General features: G+C 36.9%; 2 protein-coding genes across 8 annotated transcripts; one reads left to right on the top strand and one right to left on the bottom strand.

Moving 5' to 3' along the window:
• Nucleotides 1-684: 684 nt before the first annotated feature.
• LOC108065742 (uncharacterized) lies at nucleotides 685-2,517 on the top strand. 2 transcript variants are annotated; one of them, XM_017153879.3, is made up of 3 exons: nucleotides 685-1,180; nucleotides 1,238-1,324; nucleotides 1,384-2,517. In XM_017153879.3, exons 1-3 carry the CDS (start codon nucleotides 1,121-1,123, stop codon nucleotides 1,615-1,617), a joined length of 381 nt encoding a protein of 126 aa, XP_017009368.1. In that variant the 5' UTR covers nucleotides 685-1,120; the 3' UTR covers nucleotides 1,618-2,517. The 2 variants fall into 2 exon arrangements, with proteins under 2 accessions (XP_017009368.1, XP_017009367.1); XM_017153878.3 differs by having other exon boundaries at nucleotides 686-1,180; nucleotides 1,381-2,517.
• A 658-nt stretch (nucleotides 2,518-3,175) lies between these two features.
• On the bottom strand, nucleotides 3,176-20,984 carry LOC108065720 (sodium/potassium/calcium exchanger 4). Of its 6 annotated transcripts, none has more exons than XM_017153848.2 (7): nucleotides 20,623-20,984; nucleotides 10,872-11,012; nucleotides 8,613-8,920; nucleotides 7,876-8,107; nucleotides 6,460-6,606; nucleotides 6,055-6,393; nucleotides 3,176-4,170 (listed from the first exon to the last, which is right to left on the bottom strand). In XM_017153848.2, the coding sequence occupies exons 1-7, from the start codon at nucleotides 20,699-20,701 to the stop codon at nucleotides 3,851-3,853; spliced, it is 1,566 nt and encodes a 521-aa protein (XP_017009337.2). In that variant the 5' UTR covers nucleotides 20,702-20,984; the 3' UTR covers nucleotides 3,176-3,850. The 6 variants fall into 6 exon arrangements, with proteins under 6 accessions (XP_017009337.2, XP_017009336.2, XP_017009338.2 ...); XM_017153847.2 differs by having other exon boundaries at nucleotides 10,872-11,015; XM_017153849.2 differs by lacking the exon at nucleotides 20,623-20,984 and adding an exon at nucleotides 13,142-13,213 and having other exon boundaries at nucleotides 10,872-11,015.
• Nucleotides 20,985-21,991: the final 1,007 nt, after the last annotated feature.

Genomic DNA, 21,991 nt, shown 5'->3' on the forward strand with positions numbered 1-21,991 from the left:
TTTGTCCAGCAATAAACTATATACAAAGAAAAAAATTTTTTTTTTTAAAACATTAAAGTGGCTTGCATCAATCTTAAAAATTGATTTGATGGAAAATGACTGCAAAAGGCTGAAATATAAAGAAGCAGGACCTCCGTTAAGGCTAAAATTGGCATCTGCTTATAGATAAGATTTCACTTTTCTTGTAAATGTTAACCATTTTTAACTAACTGGGAATTTTTCGAAACGGCAAAACCTTACGGATGGAGCTCTGTGGGAAGACCCCATTAATTTTAAAGTAAATAATACGTTTTGGTGATACTAATAGCCTATTTACACTAGGGTGGAGTTAGGGTTATTGACATAACCCTGTTTTTACATAGGCTGTGTATAGGCAACACACATCTAGTGGGCGAATTTGGTATTTTGGAGTATTTTTTTGTATTTTTGGGTATATTTTGTATTTATTTCCTATCGTTGAAGGTCCATCCTTATAAAATAAAGAACACAAACAACAAACACTAGATGTCATTACTCGATATTTGAAGTTAACCCAATGGAAACACATTTTTGGAGTAAACGGGTTACTGGCTCACTCGATAGGTTACCCCACATAGTGTGACTAGACTATAAAATGTTATAGAGTTGCCACTACTTTTCGCTAAAGTCGGGTTATCAAAGATTCAATAGCCTCGAGAAACCTGAATCATGTAAATTTTTTTGTTTTGCTAGTTGCTGTCTAAAATTATTATTAAGCTTACGAGAACTATAAATATACTTATGGCGGAAAAGGTCGCTTTAGCTGAAATTAGTATCTCTTAAAGAAAAACCCCCTGTCTGAACAGACTGTGAGGAGAGACTTTTAGTTTATTATTAAAAAAATACTACATATCTAAAAAGTATTTCGTGTTAGGCCGTCAATATTGGTGGCTTTGCATGGCCACATAGCCGAAAAGCCGTGCAAAAATCGAGTGAAATTATTCCAGAGAATACCGATGGCCATGCCATGATAATTTTAGTATAATTCTCCGGACGGCCATGCTGTTGTGCGGCTTGCATCGCCGTTCGTAATTAGCAGCTGTTGCAGTTGCAGTTGCCAAACGCACAACAAAGTGCAATAAAGAGCACCTGGAAAGTCACGATGACACCCTTCGATGACTTTGTCTATCTGATAAATCATGTGCTGCTGGGCGAGGAGCCGGTAAGTGGACTGAGTGCCGCCGATCACCACCACGCATTGACTTTCCACCTTGTACAGACCATCGAGGACTTTATATTGCTAGTGGGGACCCTGGTGGCGTTTATAGCCTTCATCCTGTGGTGCTGCTTCCCCATCCAGCCAAAAGTAGGTTGCATTGGTAGTCTTGAGTTGTAGTAAACCCCATGCTTTTATATTGTTAGCAGGAGCCAGGTCCCCATCGCCAGTTTACGTGCAAGATCATCCAGAATCCCATCAAGGCTTTCGACGCCTCCACCAGCACCGACGACGCACCCAAACCAGGATGGGGCTCCGAAACTAGCAGCTCCACGTCCAACATGCAGTACAATGGCAGCAATGGTAGCGGAAGCTACAGCAAGAACGGCACAGTGGCGATGCACAATTACTACGTTAAGAACGGACATCATTGCTGCACCTAATAATGGTCATCGAGACTAGCGACAAGATCTATGTCCACACGCCGCCTTTAGTTACCATTTGCAGAGCACACCTATTGAGATTTGTGCCAATTGGTTGGACAGGTTGTTAGGAGGCAGAGGCAGAGGCAGCGGCAGCTAAAAGCTGCAAGTTCGCATTCGCAGGCACATTTGAATTGTAATTGCTCAGACTGATTTGTTTATGGAACATGAGAAGGAAGAAGGAGTCAAGGCCGCGCACTCATTCAAAGCAGCCCATGGCAAGTTTCTAAAACTTCCTTGATATCTATATATGTATGTTGTGTGTGCATTTGTTAGCATACCAAATGTAGTATGATTATTTGTGTAAAGAAAAATGGGTCTAAAAGCCAAGCAACTAATTCTAAGTATTTATTTAAAAGATTCGCTGAGAAGCTTCAAGACACTTGCCAACACATTGTGTGCAAACAAAAAACCAAAAGCCCTTAAAACAACTATTAATTATGTTTTGTCGGGTAGAGCATTAAAGTCGCCGACCATATATATCTGAATATATATTTAAGACATTATGTTTACATCCAGGTACACACCAATTAATTAGCATAGGCATTATTCCTCAAATAGGTTTTGATTAAAATTTATTTGATGTGTGTACGGTGTATTTGATCTCATTTAATGATATTATTTGTGATGTAACTTTGAAGAATGATTTGTAAATCCCTCTGAAAAGATAATGAAACTGAACCTAAAGACCAGGGTTCAAAAATTAACACACAAAGTACTATACAAATGTATAATACTTGAAACTGATTGATACAGTTTACTATTCAATGTGTTTTTCACATGTCCGAATCGAAATGTGAGTTATTCTAATAAAAATAAAAGGCACGAGAAAATGACGTGTATATTCGGGCCTGTACAATACATCGTGTATTTTCTTTGAAACGAGTACGAAATAATTTCGACTTCGTACATCACTTACTTAATTCTTTTACCCAATGTAAAAAACATTTACTTATGGCCGATTTCTCGTCCGCCTGTTAAATTTAAAGTAGGGTTGAAACTGTGATTTCCCATACGATTTCAAGGTTTTAACCCTACTTTAAATTTAACAAACGGACGAGAAAACGGCCCTTAGAGGCTTTATCATAAAAGATTGCAATAAAATAACAATGGATTATACGATTGACGTATTCGAAAGATAATCTTGTGGCTTCCACTCATGTCATTTTGCTCGCCATATTGATTCCTGCGCTCTTTTTCGAAGTTGGAGAATCTCCGAGAGAGAGAATTCGGAAAAATGATATTATTTAATGTACATTTTATGAATATTTCACGTAGTATGGATATGAGTATGAAATACCTGAAAATTACCTGGACTTATCCATTTTACGGTGACTTGCTTTTTTTTGTGTGTAGCCCGGAGGGATTTTAGGTGTTTAACCACACATGTAAACGCCCTGTGGGCCACCCACTCCACCAAATAACTTGCTTTTTTTTCAGGATCCAACCATTTATACAAAAGAACGTCAATCTAGCCACTTGAGTGTTAGATAATTCGAAATCAAAGGCAAGGAATTCGTCACATTAATCTTAGGGTGTATTTATAAATTAATAACAATTGTATCGAGGGTATTAGATAACGTTAACAATTCGTTCCTACAGCGTTAAGCATACATGAATGTGCAGAATATCAATTAGAGGTTATTGTGAGTGGCCTTACGAACTTTTCTTAGAATTTTTGGGCCCGGGACAGAACGGGTAAATATCGTGGGCTCTTATATGTTGATATGCGTGTGCTTATCCTCTTAACTGCTAGTATCTCGTTTTGGGCTTTGGTAACGGTTTAAACATTTGTGAATGGTACTACAGGCTATGGGATATACAAAGAGTCATATTTACAATATGTATAACACGAAATAAATAGAAATCGCTGCTGAAAGCTTCGTTGTCTAAACCTAATGACAGTCTTAGGCAATAACCAAGCGTAAACTAGTGTAAAAAAAATATTTGGTATGTACTGTTTCCGATTTGCGGTTGAATATTAAAATGATAATTACAAAAGGAAGTCGTTGTTGTACTTATCATTTAAATAATTTAAACTTTACCAGAAATAGTAATAACCAAAAAAGAGTTCAAAACGAATTCAGACCCTGTAAGCGGGTTGCCGGGGTATTAACCTTCTGGTGCCAGCACCAAAAGGATTGTGCAAGTGTCGGTTTTTCCCATTTCTAGGTTTCCAGATCCAGGTCCATTACTAGCTACTGCAATCTCTGGGGAAGAAGACGTTCATTTCGATGAGGATCTGCAGAACGATAAACACTCCATAAACCGTAAAGAGGGCCACGCCTACACGTTTGGTAAGACGATAGCCACTAAAGCTGAGGATAACGAAAAGCGCCACCGTGGATATTATTAGGATTAGGATGTTGTACTCGATGCCTTGAGTGCCCACTTGCTGGGGCTCCCCGGTGCCGTAGTTTATACAGTTCTTGACAAACCATGGGACTCCCAGCGATAACAATATAGCCAGCGAATTGGCGCCCAACGAATTCGAAACGCCAATGCCATTTTCACCTGAAATTTGTAAAATATGTATTACACAAAAATAAATCACACAGTACAGTATACACCCAAAAAAAAAACCAATAGTTTACATTTAATGAGCGTTGTATTAAAAGTATACTAATGGTAGTATGAAAGTGTAAGTATTAAATTAACACTAATTAGTTTAAACTGTAAATTTTGTAGTGTAAGTGCTACACCAAAGAGTATAAGTCGTAAACCTTTAGTGTAATTTGTAAACTAATTATATTCGACTACTTAGTTTATTATTTACACTTGTAGTTTCAAAAAAAACTTTTTGTAGTATAAAGAAAATGTAGTTTCAAAGTACTACAAAATAGTTTCATGCCTACACTTTATAGTTTCAAGGTTACACTAATTATTATAAGAGTGACAATCTGTAGCATACATTTTATACTGACCGAAAAATTATTTTTTATGGTGTGAAACTAGGATGATAGCGTTTATTTGTACTTATACCTTGGTTTAAAACCAGGACAAAAGCGAGTATGGGAACACAAAAAGTGATACCAGATTTTGCGTTTTTTGACGCGTTTGTGATTATTATGATGATTCATCTGTGTGAGTTTGGTCCTGCATTCCTGTGAAATTCGTGCCGAGTCAAGATGTAAGTAAAATATTTATTTTAAAATAAAAAGTGCAATATTTCATTTTCATTTGTTGTCTAAAAAACCCACCCCTTGCTTCCATGAAAACAAGTGCTTTGCGCACGCGAAGGAGTTCCAAACATATATGTACATATGTATGTGTTGCGCAAAATACTTGTTTCCATGGAAACAGGGGTTGAAATGGAAAAAGTGCGCTGTGTTTATCTACACTTAAAAGCATTGTGCGTAAATGTATGTATTTTCATGGAAACAAGTATTTTGCGCACGAAAAGGAGTTACAAACGTATATGTTTGTATTGCGCAAAATATATAATATAAATATATAAAATATATAAAAATGATTTTTGCTTAACAACAAAGCAAAATGAAGTTGCATAAAATAAGATACATTTTAATTAATAATAACGAAGAATTATTTATTTTAAGTGATCAATTTGATATTTTGGGTTTTGATGAACATTATCAAGCCTATAAAGTTGGTGCAAAAGAAAATTCTTTAAAAATTTATAATATAAGTGTTTTTCAAGGTCCCCCTGTTAAATGTTATAATAAGAATACCATAACCTATGTAAGATTAAAATTATTTTAATTTAAGAATATTTATCAAATAATAATAAAATAATATATTAAATAATAATAAAAGAAAAACATTATACAACGAGATTTTATTGGGAATTTAATGGGATTAAATTGTATACCACAAAAAACTAAATAGTATAAATTGTATACTACAGGTAGCGGGGAAATCGTATAGGTATTATACGAAATAGTTTCAAATGTACACTAACAATCTAGATAAATAGTTTAATACGTATACTACAGCACCCGAAATTAGTATAATATGTACACAAAATAGTATAAAACTGAGACCACATAGCGTACCATTTACACTAAATAGTATACAAAATAAACTACCAGCCCAATTTTCAGTACACTGGGTGAGTATAAACTGTATACTCGTTAGTTTAATCTTGACATTTTCCAAAAGTATCATTTTAACACTTTCGAAGTCATTAGGTTAATACTCAGAGTATTGAGAAATTTTTGACACTCAATAGTTTACTTTTAATGTACAAATAGTTTAGTTTCTATGATCATTTTTTTTTGGGTGTACATGTACAATGCACGTTACTATATTCAACAGTAGTTAACTGTTTTTTATGGTTATGTAATGGGTAAATTACATTACATTTTTTGCTGAGTAACTTCCAAAATGAAAAGAAATCTTGATGTTGACCTTGAATATGGTAATCAAAATACAACTTACCATTTCTTAGCGATATAAGGCTGGACACGGCTTCCGGCATGGTGGACCCAGCTGCCAGGAAGGTCAGACCCATCACAATGGTGGGCACATGGATGGCCACACCGAAGGCAGTCAGCATCCAGACAATGAGATAGGCGTTACCGCCAATACACAGGATGCACATGATAAAAGATAATGGATACAGGCGGCGGTACTTCATCGGGTGGGGGATCAGCAAGGATAGCGTAAACCTAATGGGGAAGACGAAGATCCACCAGAACTGCATCCATCCGGAGGCGTCCCGCGGGTAAGTGTATATACTTTCAGGCATACCGTCTTCCTCGTAATCCTCGTCGTTCCCTAGAAATTATTAAGTATTTTATAGATCAAAAATGATTAAAAAATAATAAGTGAAACCAAGCTTACAGTGCTTTGAGTGCGTGAGATTGGCGGTAGAGGACATGGACGAGGTGTTTTCGGGAAGATTGACCACAAAGAGGCCATCGCCCGAGAGTGGATCCTTCTTGAGCGGCAGCTGGGCCTTGGCACTGTTCTCTGGGGGCTCCGTTAGGTCTAAATTATATAAATTTAAGTAACATAAATTGAATCGACGCACAATGATGGTTGCTATAATATATATACATATTTTTTCTGTCTTGATCAGCATCACTAGATGCTTTTACTTTTGTAAACAAGGTTTTTTTTAGAGCTCCAAACATTATCCAAATAAATACCATTCATTTCATATAACCTCGTATGGAATTTGTACTCACACACATATAAAATGATATCAAATAAAATGATATTAACAGATCGAAGTTCTGTTACTGTCGAGCAAATGTTACATTTTACAAGGGCTTTTATTAATAGAAGCCTTCTATTTAAAATTTTTTTAATCTATGTTACACATATAAGGCTTTTCTTAGAGTATTAACAAAATTCCATTTTAAGTGTAAACTCGAAATTAAAAACAAGAGAGAACGCTATAGTCGGGTTGGTGTCCCGACTATCTAATACCCGTCACTCCGCTAAAGGGAGTGCGAACGCTGTGTCGGGTTGGTGTCCCGACTAATAATCGTAACTCAGCTAAAGGGAGTGCGAGGGAGATAGATATATGTTGACAATTTATAAATCGTATAACTTTTTAATGAATGGTCCGATTTGAAAAATGTCTTCTACATTTCGATAGGTATAAATATACACAACAAAATTGCATTTATACTTTTCGGAAATCTTTAAAGATGTGGGCGCAGGACCCATTTTAAAATCGTTAGTGGGCGATTGTGGGCGTTAGAGGGGGCGTGGCGCTCGGCTAAAATAAACTTGCGCTGCGTAGGAGGCCAAAGAATATGTGTGGGAAATCTCAACCTTCTAGCTTTTGTAGCTTCTGAGATCTCAGCGTTCATACAGACAGACAGACGGACAGACAGACGGACAAACGGACAGACGGACATGGCTAGATCGACTCGGCTAGTGACCCTGATCAAGAATATATATACTTTATGGGGTCGGAAACGCTTCCTTCTAGCTGTTACATACTTTTGCACGAATCTAGTATACCCTTTTACTCTACGAGTAACGGGTATAATTACTCTACGAGTAACGGGTATAATGAAATGGAATCATGGAATAGATTCAGATTTTGAAATTTGTATGTGATTTCATGTCACAACCCATCTGAACTGTAGAGGCCTTAAGGTGTAAAATGGATTCTATTCCATCTATATTCCATCAATTCCGTACATTTTAAAATTTGAATGAAAAACTCGAGTCCAAGTCACATTCCAAATTACATTCACAAACTGTAAGAAGCTGAAGTATTATTTCTTATGGAATGCTCACCATATCGTGTGGAGAAACAGCAATTCATCCGATCCTCAATAAATACCCGGATGGCTGGCATAAACTTGTTGTTGTTGAACGTGATTAGGTAATAGAGAACTAGGAATCCCATCATGATGCAGGACTCCGTGAAGCTAATACTGCCGCCCCAGGCCAAAACCAGCAGGATAATCGTGTTGAAGATGTAGATGAAGCAGTCGCGGGCTATTGGCCACCAGTCAAGCTGCACTGGCTGTCAATCAATCAATTATAAGAAACGTAATGTGTATCTTAGGATTAAATCATTAATATATATCATACACACAAAAAAAAAACTTGGTAAAATCAACTGTAATAATTGTCAAACAGGCCCCAACCAGCAAAATTGTCAATTCTACTAAGTAAATAGTCAAAGCAAAAACAAAATACACAATTTTAATAGTTACGTAACTATCTTTGTTGGTCAATTTTACCAAGCAAATTTTTTTGTGTGTGCGTTGCAAACATCTGACTGAAATTAGAATACCCTCTGCAAGGGTATAAGCATTGTCGACACGATAGGAGGAGACGACTACATTTATTTCGAATTTTTATCGTGACGTCATATGTGAGATTCGACGAGTTCGTCACATTACCCTACACTCCCCTAGTATTTAACCGATGGAATGTCATTAAATAATTTTAGCTGTACGTTTATTTCTGAATATGTTAATTTTTAGGTCGGTATGGGTCGTAGCATTAAAACCCCATGTCCTTACCTTATCGATGGCCAGTGCGGCCAATCCGGCCACGCCCAGTGTATTGAACATTAATGAGCCGATGATCGTCCCCAGGCCCATATCCGACTCCAGGATCAACGTACTGATCGTGTTGGTAAAGAACTCGGGCATGGAGGTGGCTGTGGCCATGAAAGTGGCCGCCGCCACATCCTTTGATAGGTGCAAGTCCTCGCAGATGCATTCCACCGTCGGCAAGAAGTAGTCGTTGCAGATAATGGCGAGCAGGATGAAAAAGTAAACCGCGGCAAAGACGTGCAGCACCACCCATCCCTGGCGGAGCTGTTCCACTAGAGATTTAGGATACAAAAAATATGACCATTTACCATGAATAAAATAACAAACAAAAGAGAACGCTATAGTCGAGTGACTCGACTATCAGATACTATCAGATAAACAGTATAAAATTTGAAAAATGTTCTCAAATGAAGAACGTTTGTTCATAGGAATGAGCCAATACCGATTGTTCTTAATTTTAGACACAATGTTCTTAAATCAAGAAAAATTTGTAAATTTGCGTGTAAATATCAACAATAAATGGTTTTAATATTTCCCGCTTCTTATAAGTCTCTTGTCAGTTTCGGGTCCAGAAAAATGTACCACAAAATACCACAAATTTCACTTTCTAGCCCTGTGACGCGACAATATTCCACCCTCCCCTTCTCGCCCCACGCCAACAAGTTTTGTATGGGATTTGGGGGCGTTAAACGGTAAATGGATGCAAACGCGACGCGTCCATAATGAACAGAGGTCATAAACAAGAAAGGAACATAGCCTTGTAGATAATTCCTATTAATCACTAATTTTCCGATCGTTCCTATTGTTCGATATTGATAAAATTAAAATTGCAATTCGAAAACATTAAAAAAAATTCATATCCCAGAGTAGAAGAGAATACGATAAAAACCAAAGTAGCAATAATTTATTTCCTATTATATTCCCATTAATATTCCGATTGTTCCCATGGTAGCTATATGATATAGTCGTCCGATTTTGGAAAAAATTTATTCGAATTTCAGAATTAGATAAAAAATGGCATTTCCAAAAGTAGGAGGTTATAGGTTCAAAAACACCCGAGAAATAATTTTTTTAAAATTTTGTTCCCCGATTATTCCTATGGGAGCTATATGATATAGTTGTCCGATCCGGCTCGTTCCGACTTATATACTACCTGCAATAGACACATATAAGACTTTTGGGAATGTTTTAGCCCGATAGCTTTAAAGCTGAGAGGCTAGTTTGAGTTATAGGGTCGCAAACGTCTCCTTCACTGCGTTGCAAACTTCTGACTGAAATCATAATACCCTCTGCAAGGGTATAAAAGTACTGTAAATCGCCATCGGCGGAAATCTATTGCGAATTTCTTGATTTAATGGCGATTTCGGGCTGTTTATTTTTCTGAGTGTAGCGTTCTCTCTTGTTTGTATTAGTTTTGACGTAGTAAAATTCGGTTTTTGGTGGACGGTTTACCAGAGAATCAAGGGACCTAATGCCTACAAATCTGGTTTTATAAATAAATCCCAAATTACAACATTGCATTAAAGCATTGCATTTGGTATAAAAAAGCATATACTGCTTTATAGCAGTAAATAAACGCGTGTCAATTTCAAAGCTACGCATTTTATAGACCCAAGAAGCCATATTATGCGCATAGAAACATCCACTCAAGAGCGGCTTCCGCACACTTCACAGATGCAATCTAATACACCTGACAACAAGCAGTGGATTAGATACGGATACGCGATCGACCTCAGTCATTTCCTAAATTTAGACCCGAAAAAACTGCTTTGTGTTCGGCTTGAGACACCGTAAAAGCGGTCAAATCTTATCTCGGTTCCTATTGAAATCTAGACCCGTTCGCCGGAGATATCAACATCTGAGCAGTAAGTGCTCAAGTTTGCTATTGCTAGCGATAAGAAAGCGTTCCCCAAGTGCTCTGTCTCGTGTCCGTTTGTCCATAACTCCAGTGCGTACTGTATATAATGACGATTCTATAAACAGACTATGTGGCTTGCCTGATTTATTGGCTATTGAATTGCTCGTTATCGCGACCCCTGATAGAGCTAGAGCAGGAAAAGACATTGGGCCAAGGCACCGGAGTGTGCAGATACCGGACAACGGACATCGTCCACGGACAAGTTCAAGTTTAGCGCGGAATTTATTTACAGTGTGCACACATTCCGCGTATTCGGGTCACCCTTGGATTACGGTTATCTCTGCACGAGCCGGAACTCAACTTACCCGTAAACAGGTCGGCAAACTCGTCCATCGGAGATCCTTCATTCTCGCCAGGACACGTGGCACGTGGAAGAATATCCAGCAGAAGCTGCTCGTCAAAATACCGTAGTGAGACCTCCAGAAAATTGCTTCCGTTGCCAGTTGCTGCTGGAAAGACAAATCAAAAGCAGCCAATAAATCGATTGCTCGTCGGGTTCTTGAGATGCATATCTCCGCGCCCATGACACTTTTCCAGGTTAATGGAGAATTCTCTCAAAGATAAGATTAAGGTGCAGAGGAGAAAACAACTGACAGCCCTGCATTCATCACAATAAAAATAGAATGTTGGTAAACGATTCGACAACGATCCCCTATTGGCATGTGGTTGAGACTAAAGAGTATATTGAGTGAGTGCCTCGACTATCTGATACCCGTTACTCCGTGAACGAATTCGATAGGATTGACTAAATAAATGCGTTTCATTTTAAAAGTTTATTCTAGCCTTAAAATTGTGTGCGCCCCAGAATTTTTGTTTATTAAAGGTTACTCGTAGAGTAAGAGGGTAAGAAAGTATTTAACAGGTAGAAGGAAGTGTTCTATATAGTGTATATATTCTGGATCAGGATCACTAGCTGACTCCATCTAGTCATGTCCGTCTGTCTGTCTGTCTGTATGAACGCTGAGATATAGGAAACTATAATAAACTATAAACTATATATATTCTTGATCAGGATCACTAACCGAGTTGATCTAGCCATGTCCGTCTGTCCGTCTGTCCGTCTCTCCGTCTCTCCGTCTCTCCGTCTGTCCGTCTGTCCTTCTGTCTGTCCGTCTGTATGAACGCTGAGATCTCGGAGATCTCGCCCCCTCTAACGCCCACAATCGCCCATTAACGATTTTAAAATTTGTCTGGCGGCCACACCTTTAAAGATTTCCGAGAAGTATAAATGCAATTTTGTTGTGTATATTTATACCTATCAAAAGTAGAAGACATTTTTTAAATCGGACCATTCATTAAAAAGTTATACGAAATAAAAAAATGTTATATATCCATCTCTCTTGCACTTCCTGAGTAACGGGTATTAGATAGTCGGGACACGAACCCGACTATAGCGTTCTCTCTTGTTTTAATTTAAAATTCCCTTAAAAAATACTTGATTTAAAAATTAAACATTTTTAAAAATATTTTTCTAAAAGATATTAAGATGTCCCACAAAGTTGCATACCAAATATTTAAATATCTCAAACGAGTCTCAATTTAAAACTTGATTTGACCCAAATTGGCCTGTCACGTTTCACGTGGAGTTACCCTTATCCTAAATATCCAAATTAAAAAAAAACAACCGAAATTATTTAAAAATGAATTAATTAATTTCTTAACTAAGCTGATAAATAATACGTTCCACGAAATGAAACTAAATAGGAGCTGGGTATACAGCTTTTCGTAGAAGGGCACTTATCTACGGTTTTTTTCAGATAGCTTTTATTGGCTTTTAAGTTACTCATTGCTAATTCCCGACTATTATGATTTCATTATAAATTCTGCAATTATCACGAAGCGCTCAAGAAGAACAAAAACATTCCATTTATATTCGTGGTCAGATAATCAATTATATAGCAGTGGGCGCAATTAGGTTGGATGCCATTATTAACAACTCTGCTCGATTTTTATTGAATAACTTTTACAACATTGTTATTTGTAAAAAATTGCATTGGAAACCCAAAACAAGTGATCCAGTAATGGGCATTCGGCTAATTGATTTGCTAATATTTGTCTGGCTCTGTGTGATTGTTCTATGATTACCAGACGGGGGTCTTTCCTTATCTTGAGCAAGGGCGAGGACTCCATCTAGGTCTATAACGTTATCAGTTTTACACCCCCAGTCAGTAAATTAATTAGCAATGTCAGTCATTATTTTTGTTTCGTTTTCACTCGTTTTTATTATTTTTTGTGCCGGTTTTGTTGACCAAGTCCCACACAGCGGGGGCAACCTCTTGACACAATTCCTCAGATGAACTCGATGCTCTAGCCACTCTCGTTGGATTTTCATAACTTAGCCATTGTTTTGGTTTTATATATTTTCTATTTTTGTATGTTGCGTGCCAAGAATTGTGGCAGCTGCAAGCAGCCACATTGGCGATTGCACAGCAGCAACATTTCGCGACAAGAGCAATAATTGTTTAATTGTTTTCCACCTGCAATCGGCAGGTGGAAAATTAAAACATGGCAGACAATCGCGGCGGGAAAAACAAAGGCAAGTAACATAACGAAAACATCGGGCGATCTTACATACTCCCTGCACTCAAACCCAGTGGGTCAAATTCACATCCACAACCATGGGCACTCATTTCGCGTCCCGCCGAAAAGAAAAGTCTTGGCCGACTAAAAAACTAACTTGGCATTGTATCTGGAATGCATTTAGTAGTAGTCGCAGTCGCAGAACTTGTCTACGAGTATTACGGCTCACAACACGAACCGAGCCGAGCTCAGCATACAAACAAGTTTATTGAACTTGTTGGCAGCTGCCACTTCGGAGTGGAAACACTCAAAATAAATAAGGAAATCTAATGTGAATTAAATAAAGGGAATGCTAGGAAATGTCTTAAGTAATATTCTTCATAAGGTTGAAAACTATTTTTGTCAACATATGAAATTCGTACCTTTTATGGAATATTCACTTTTCCAAAAGCCTTTAATGTAATATGTATAAGAATATGATTTTAGCTGCTAGTACAAAAATGATTTTTATGATCGTAAATTTTTAACTTGAAATTAAAATGTGAAATTAATTTGTTTTTGCTTTTAATAAATAATCAGTTATTATTTTACCTATTTTGTGCTCATGGTTAGTTTTATAATGATAACAAGTGATACTTCTTAGTAAAAAGTTTAAACATTACGTTAAAGCTTATAAAATGTGTTTACGATTTTTGAAAGATATGTACGTATAGCGTATTTTAAATAAAGAGAATCCACTTGAATTCGTGAAAAACGTTTCTTTGGGTGTATCGCAACGCTTATGAGATGTATTGGAAAACCCAATCTCAAGTCCAGTCGAAAACCCAGACAAAATCGAGTTTTATTCCTGAGTGTCGGGCCGGCTTGCGGAAATCGGGGAAATTTGTGTGCTGAGGGCTGAAAGCCCTCGCTCAGGGCTAAATTGCTCACTATGGGAAGCCCCAGACCTGTAGGTACCGCCCACCGATTCGATCAGTTGTGGAGCAAGATGTTGCCAAGGCTTTCCGCCTGTTTTGTAATCAGCTTTCGACGCGTTTTTCTTTGTTCCAATTACCTCGAAGCGAGGGTCCAAACACTCGAATGCAAATGGGAATTCGTATCAAAGTTTCAGCCAATCGACTCAATGCAAAAAACGCTGGCTAATTGTTTGGTAAATACTATTTATTGGTGCGCTGCCAGTTGTTTAATAGGAATGTTATATGGCTATGCACCGTCACCCGCCAACAAAAGTGTAGGTACTTAGATCCCACTAGCAAACGAACATATCGTGTGCATTTAAAATTTAACTGACGTATGTATGTACATTAGGGTGAACCTTTTTAAGGTCAACTGAGCTCAGCATCTTAAATGGTAGGTTTCTGTATCCAATAAATTTATGCGAAAACAAAAAAATTTTATTTCATCGTTTAGGCGGTGCGCAATGGCCCTAAAGTTTCGCTAAAAATGAACTGTAAAACAAGAGAGAACGCTATAGTCGGGTTGGTGTCCCGACTATCTAATACCCGCCACTCAGCTAAAGGGAGTGCGAACGCTGTACTCGGGTTGGTGTCCCGACTATCTAACAATCGTACCTCAGCTAAGAGGATTGCGAGGGAGATAGATATATAAACAATTTTGATTGCGTATAACTTTTTAATGAATGGTCCGATTTGAAAAATGTCATCTACATTTCGATAGGTATAAATATACAAAAAAAATTGCATTTATACTTCTCGGAAATCTTTAAAGGTGTGGGCACCAGACACATTTTAAAATGGTTAGTGGGCGATTGTGGGCGTTGGAGAGGTCGTGGCGCTCGGCTAAAAAAAAACTTGCGCTGCGTAAGAAGCCCAAGAATATGTGTGGAAAATCTCAACCTTCTAGCTTTTGTAGTTTCCGAGATCTCAACGTTCATACGGACAAACAGACAGACAGACGGACATGGCTGATCTATACTTATAGTTTCGGAAACGCTTTCTTCTCCCTGTTACATACTTTTGCACGAATACAATATACCCTTTTACTCTACGAGTAACGAGTACTCTTAATTTTTAGCGAAACCTTAGGGGCATTGCGCACCGCCTTGACGATTAAATACAATTTTTCTGTTTTCGCATAAATTTTTTGGACACAGAAACCAAATGCTGAGCTCAGTTGACCTTAAAAAAGGCCACCCTAATGTCCTCGTGACAGTTTTTTTCTACACTAATGTAACATAAATACCGTTTAAAAGCGCCAAAAATACAAAAAAATTATTTTTTTGTCCATTACACTGTGCAGCATTTTTAGTGCTTTTTAAATTTACCTCGATGGATGCTATATTTTTGGATTCGTTACGAATTTCCAAGTTAAACTGCGTTTTCCAAAAAGTTCCCCGACGCAAGGATTCTTAGCAAAAGGACCTCAAAGTTCGAAAAATGCTGAAATTGGCCAACTTTGCGGAGCTCTTAGAGGCAAATGGATGCATGGTTTGATTCGATGTTAAAGTTTTTTAAAAGATACGCCCCTTATCTTTTAAACCCCATACTTAAAAAATTTTTAAGATTTTTTTTAAGGCAGAAACAAATTCTAGAAAACATAGTCAAAAAACATAAAAGTATACAGCTGCGGTCAAAATGGTAGTAGTGTTGCCGCCCTGTGTATTTAAAAGTTTGTTGTTGTAATTGATCTTTTCCTGGTAATATTGTATTGATTATAATTTTACTATTAGACTAATTGGATAAGAAAAAATTACAACATCAAACTTTTAAAAACACAAGGCGGCAACACTGCTACTACTTTGACCGCAGCTGTATGTTTTTCAGTGTTTTGACTATGTTTTTTGGAATTTATTTCTGCCTTAAAAAAAAATCCTAAAATTATTTTATGTATGGGGTTTGAAAGATAAAGGGTGTATCTTTTAAAAAACTTTAACTTCGAACCAAGCCATGCATCCATTTGCCTCTGAGAGCTCCGCAAAGTTGGTCAATTTCAGCATTTTTCGAACTTTGAGGTCCTTTTGCTAAGAATCCTTGCGTCGGGGAACTTTTAGGAAAACGCAGTTTAACTTGGGAATTCGTAACGAATCCAAAAATATAGCATTCGTCGAGGTTAATTTTTGATGCTGCATAGTGTTATTAGTGTTTATTAAAATTATCTAAAGATACTCAAATGGCTTAGCTTAATTAGGGATCTATCTAACTAGACTCTAATATGAGGTCAAAATCATATAGAAATATCTTTTAATAAAGTTTCAAGCTTTTGGCTAGTTTGACATCCTCAGTGAATTGCCCATATTGAAAGATCATATAATTCTAACTCCCCAAGATTAAATTACATTGGCTACTTCCGTAGAATAATATTAAGAAAGCTGTTCCTATGACTACCAATCATAAATTTTAAAATGCTAGAATCTCTTTGTTTGAATGCGTATGTCAAGATTAAATACATGATTATTTTCTGGGGCTTAGGTGCCTTAGGGTCTGGTCAAACTAAAGGGCTGTGAACCCATGTTGCATGGTATTTTCTCACGTTGACAGTCGAGCTTGTTTACTTGTTTGTGCTTGCAAAACAAATGAAAACAAAACAATATCAAGCATCACTAGACAAATAAGTGAATAAATATAAATAGATAGTAAAGCTCAAACTGGAACTCAAGATCGGCAGCCAGAAAAAGGGGTTGTCGGAAAACGACTGTAATTACTGCCGCCTGTGGACAATTATGGCTTGCAGTTAAGTCCCCGGCTGGCACTTCCCAAATTTGATCGGTGGTTTTAGTGCAGCCAACCCCCAACGTCACCAGACCGATAAATTCCTTTTCATCGTTCCAACGAAAATCGCATTTTGGAATTACCAAACCCCAAGTAAGCATATTAATCGCTTCGCATATGGCATCGTATTTATAGAACTCTGGGCTCTGGGTTTTGGGATGAGAATTTAGTTTCCGAGGAATCTGGGAATCACATATACAGGCCCTGCTATCTTTTACCGATCGATTACGTATCTAAAGCCGACTCCCAGCGCCGATCTCCATTATGCAAGCCGATTATGGCGATGATGGTGCTCACATTAAGATCAAGATCATGAATAGACAAATTTGTCAGTTGCTAGTAATGGGTGGAGAAAATGCCAACATGTTATTAAACTTTTTGTTTAAACGTTTTTCGGATGTTTTTTTTTTAGTTCGCATTGAAACAAACTAAAATAGTCAGACAATTAAAAAAGAAATTATAATTTAACAATTATTAAAGGCATCAGTGTAAAAACATACAAACAATCACTTGTGATTTATAAAAATTATAATAGCAAAAATTAAAGCTAAACAAGAAAGGAAGCTAGCTTCGGCCAGCCGAAGCTTGTATACCCTTGCAGATCATTTTTATTAATTTGCAAATCGCAAAATTGTTCAATTTCCTTTTATTTCTCATTAATTTTTCGGTCGTTCCTATGGCAGCTATATGATATAGTGCTCCGATTTTTCTAAAATTTTATTCAAAATTCATAAATATTTAAAAAATTGTTGAAGGTAATATTTAAAAAAACACCGAAGCTATAATCTTGTGTAGGTTTTTTTTTCATATCTTTTCTATGGGAGCTATAAGATATAGTTTTCCGATCCGGTCAGCCCGTCACTCAGCTAATAGGGGTGTGAGGGAGATGGATATATAACATTTTGATTACGGATAACTTTTTAATGAATGGTCCGATTTGAAAAATGTCTTCTACATTTCGATAGGTATAAATATACACAACAAAATTGCATTTTTACTTCTCGGAAATCTTTAAAGGTGTGGGCGCCAGACACATTTTAAAATTGTTAGTGGGCGATTGTGGGCGTTAGAGGGGGCATGGCGCTCGGCTGAAATAAACTTAAGCTACGTAGGAGCCCAAGAATATGTGTGGGGACTATTTTTTAGGAATGCCGTGATGTATTAAGAGTAGATTTCAGCGAAAATAATAAAGGTTAGTCCAATTATATAGACCACATAATTTAAAATGTCGGCAACCATCGGTTTTTTGTATTCTTAGCTGTACCGCGGAACCTGTAGGTGATGGGACATAAGTTTGGGACTAGGGATTTAGGTAAAATGTAAAAGAAACTTCGGTATTCAAAAAGTATGAAACAAGAAATGTTGTTCTAAAATTTAATTGGTAGAAATTTCTAAAACATTCCTGATAGACCCCTGATAGAAACATCGTGGTGTAAACTACACATATAATTCAAATAAACTATTCTATATAATAGTGGTTTTTATTTAGCACTTGAAGTAATAATGTTACAGGAATATGGCTATGTAAAACATGGTCAAAACTATAAAGCAACACATTTTCTCATAATATAAACAAATAAATATTGGCAAAAAAGCCTTACAAGCGACCGATACAAAAACTAGCATATTGCGATACCGTTAAGGAAAAGAAACTTAAATCAAATAATTCGAATGTGAAAATAAGCAGTTGCTCTTTTAAAGTCTGTGTTGAATTATTGACAATGGGCAAATTTCCAATCAGATTGAGTGAAGTGAAAAAATCAGAGCTACCTAGATAAGTGAAAAACAATTGTGTTCGTGGTCGACTCGGCCCATAATGCGTAATCAAGAAATCTGAAAGGAAATTGACTTTGCGGCGATAATGGACTCGGTACAATTTAAATGACCGAAGCACCAGATAATGCCCGGCCACTACTTGCTGTTAATGGCATCAGGCAGTATAAATAACTATAACTATAGCTGCGCCGACTATTCCAAATCTAAGTTGCTGTTCGTGTGGACACCATAAACTCATCATGCCAATCACGGGAAACTCACCTCACTTTGCACTACAAACAAAAAAATAACTTGTACACTCAACACTCACACACAAAAAATTTGATTGGTAAAATTTACCTATACGGGTAGTTACGTAACTATAAAAAGTAGTTACACAGAGAGAATTCTGACGTTCTGAAAATAAGTATTTGTATTCTCAATATTCTCAATTTCGTGATGTACTGATTTTGGGTACAAATTTTGGGAAAAAACTTATATTGAGTACAAATTGAACTCACTTTAAGAAAAAAAACTTGAATTGATTGAAAACTCTTCATTTTAGGAAACAATTTCATCAACTTCCCATTTGAGTACAAATATTTTCATAATGAGTATGACATTACTCACAGGAACCTTCTTAAAGGCTGGCATAGGGAGTAAATGAGTCTTGCCATCAAATATTTGATAGCTAATCCGAGTACAAATAACTTAAATAATTCTCTCTGTGTAAGTTTATTTTGTTTTTGCTTCGGGTGTGTGTCTTTTAATTGTGTGTATTTGTTGTTGTGAAAGTAACTATTTAACTGGTAAAATTGACAATTTTTGTGGTCAGGGACTGTTTGACAATAATATTGGTTAATTTTAACAAGGTTTTTGTTGTGTGTAGGTTATCCGATAAGGGATGAAGCCTCCGGTGCAAATCACCACCGACATCCTCGTAAACCGAAAACGAAACCACAGATGTAATTGCCAAGGAAGCATACATTTGCAGTCGGTGGATAAGTGCCACTTGATTGATCGATCGAATCGATCCATCCATCAAGTGGATAACTGCGAACTGAAAAGCTTTGGGGGCGACAGGAAGTCTAGATAAGCTAGCTGCTAATGATAAAACTAGAGTCTAAAGCCGTTGGACTATTAGAGAGCCGGAAAGGCCCGCAAATATTTAACTCACATTTCCCATGGGAGAGTAAACATTTTAGGGTTATATTTGACTAGCTCTTACTTTATCAAAATAATCTAGGGTGTCACCAAAAACTAGACCTTAACTAATTATATATGGAGTCTAGTTAGACTTAGTTTGCAATGATTCATTCAACTAATAGCCAATGATGATAACTTTAACATGTATTTTATGTATTATTTTGAGAGTAATTTTAAGTTAATGCCAAGTTGGTTTTGATTTCAAGTTTTAGAACATTTTTGTATGCTTTCTAGCTAAATATAAAAATATTTAAAAACGTATATATCCTGCTTGATTTTTGCGCTCAATAAAAGTGAAAGCGAGAAAGGAATTTAAACTTGTCAAACCGATAATTAAAAATACATATATGTATATTCCCTTGCAGTTTCATCTTTAGTTGATTACTGGACCGTTCGTATAATCGAGCTTTCCCTGATGTTTTAAAACCTTGACTTATCGGTATGAGATATATAGCAGCTATGTAGACAATGTAGCCTTCCGATTTTTATTAAACTTATGTAATTATTAATATTATTGGAAATGATGACATTTAAAAAGTGTGTATTTGCTAATACCAATCAAATTCGATTTGACCTGTACATAACTACGCTTAACTACTCTTGGGTGACCTTTGCTTATTTAGTTAAAATTAATTTTGCTTAGTTAGTTTTTGACACGGGTTAGTAGCCTTATATTTTCCTTGCTAAAATTGGACCAGGACACACACAATGCATTGAAAATATTGGGCTACTACATATAATATATGAACTTTGTGAAATGAATTTTTTGTTTTTTGACCGCAAAGGAAATACAGTTTTTTTGATATTGTAGTTAAATTCGAAATCCCTTCTTAGTTTATAATCCTACCTTTCGCTTGAATATCCGGTAAAATGCTTCCACATATTATTACGAATAAGCTTAAGAAAAGGGACGTAGTTCTAACCATATCGGATTACGAATGCTTATAAAAAACAAAAACAAACGGCGATGGAACGTAAAAAATAAAAAACAACTTCAGATAATGCACGTGCTGGCGGCACTTTAACCGACTTTATATTTTTATATAGTGCCTTATTGTGGAATGGGAAACACGCACGGCGTATGCGCACCGGAGCGCTCCGATTCTTTTTGCTGGCGGAAATTCGAGTTCGAATTTTCGGACTTCCGTTCTCGGTACTTTATTTTCGCCACTTTTCGCTGGCAAACTCCGGCAAACCGCTTGGCTAGAATTGTATCGGACAACTAATTAACTACGACCCGCTCGCGCCCGTCTTAATAATAAACAGCGACGTCGGCGGTAGCGCCGGCAGAGGCAGTGGCGGTAACGCCGGCAGAGGCAGCGGCGTAGCTTCGTATTGACGGTTTTATAAAGATATCTCTCTAGTACGTCTAGTCAAGTCGAGTCGGTCAGTGCACGTTGCTGGTTTATGGCCAGTTTTTATTTCTCGTTCTCTACGACTTCCACATCTTCTATATTGCTCCTTTTCCTTTAAGTCCTTCTCCTTCTTTATTCGCTTTTTAGGTGATTTTAGTTCGTTAAGTCCATTGGCCAGGGAAATGGTTTAATCAAATATAATATAAATATGATAATATGCTGTCCGGAAATTCCTAACTTACCCAATCGAAATCTATCAAGAACATCGTTATCAATTTGAGAATATCAATAGTCTACAATTGTGTACATTTATTTAGCCGTTTAAGACCCTATCCTAGCCATGTCCGTCCGTTTGACCGTTAACTTGTTCTTGAAACTTTCTTAAAAGTTGTTATACCCTTGCAGAGGGTATTATGATTTTAGTCAGAAGTTTGCAACGCAGTGAAGGAGACGTTTCCCACCCCACAAAGTATATATATTCTTGATCAGCATCACTAGACGAGTCGATCTAGTCATGTCCGTCTGTCTGTCTGTCCGTCTGCCTGTTTCTACGCAAACTAGTCTCTCAGTTTTTGAGCTATCGGGATGAAACTTTCCAAAATGTCTTCTTTCTATTGCAGGTACACACAAAAAAAAAAACTTGGTAAAATCAACTGTAATAATTGTCCAACAGGCCCCAACCAGCAAAATTGTCAATTATACTAAGTAAATAGTTATTCCACAACAACAAAATACACACAATTAGCAAAGACACAAACCCAAAGCAAAAACAAAATACACGTAACTATTTTAATAGTTACGTAACTATCTTTGTTGGTAAATTTTACTAAGCAAATTTTGTTGTGTGTAGTATATAAGTCG

Source organism: Drosophila takahashii, chromosome X (genome assembly GCF_030179915.1).
Source record: "Drosophila takahashii strain IR98-3 E-12201 chromosome X, DtakHiC1v2, whole genome shotgun sequence".
Lineage (NCBI taxonomy): Eukaryota > Metazoa > Arthropoda > Insecta > Diptera > Drosophilidae > Drosophila > Drosophila takahashii.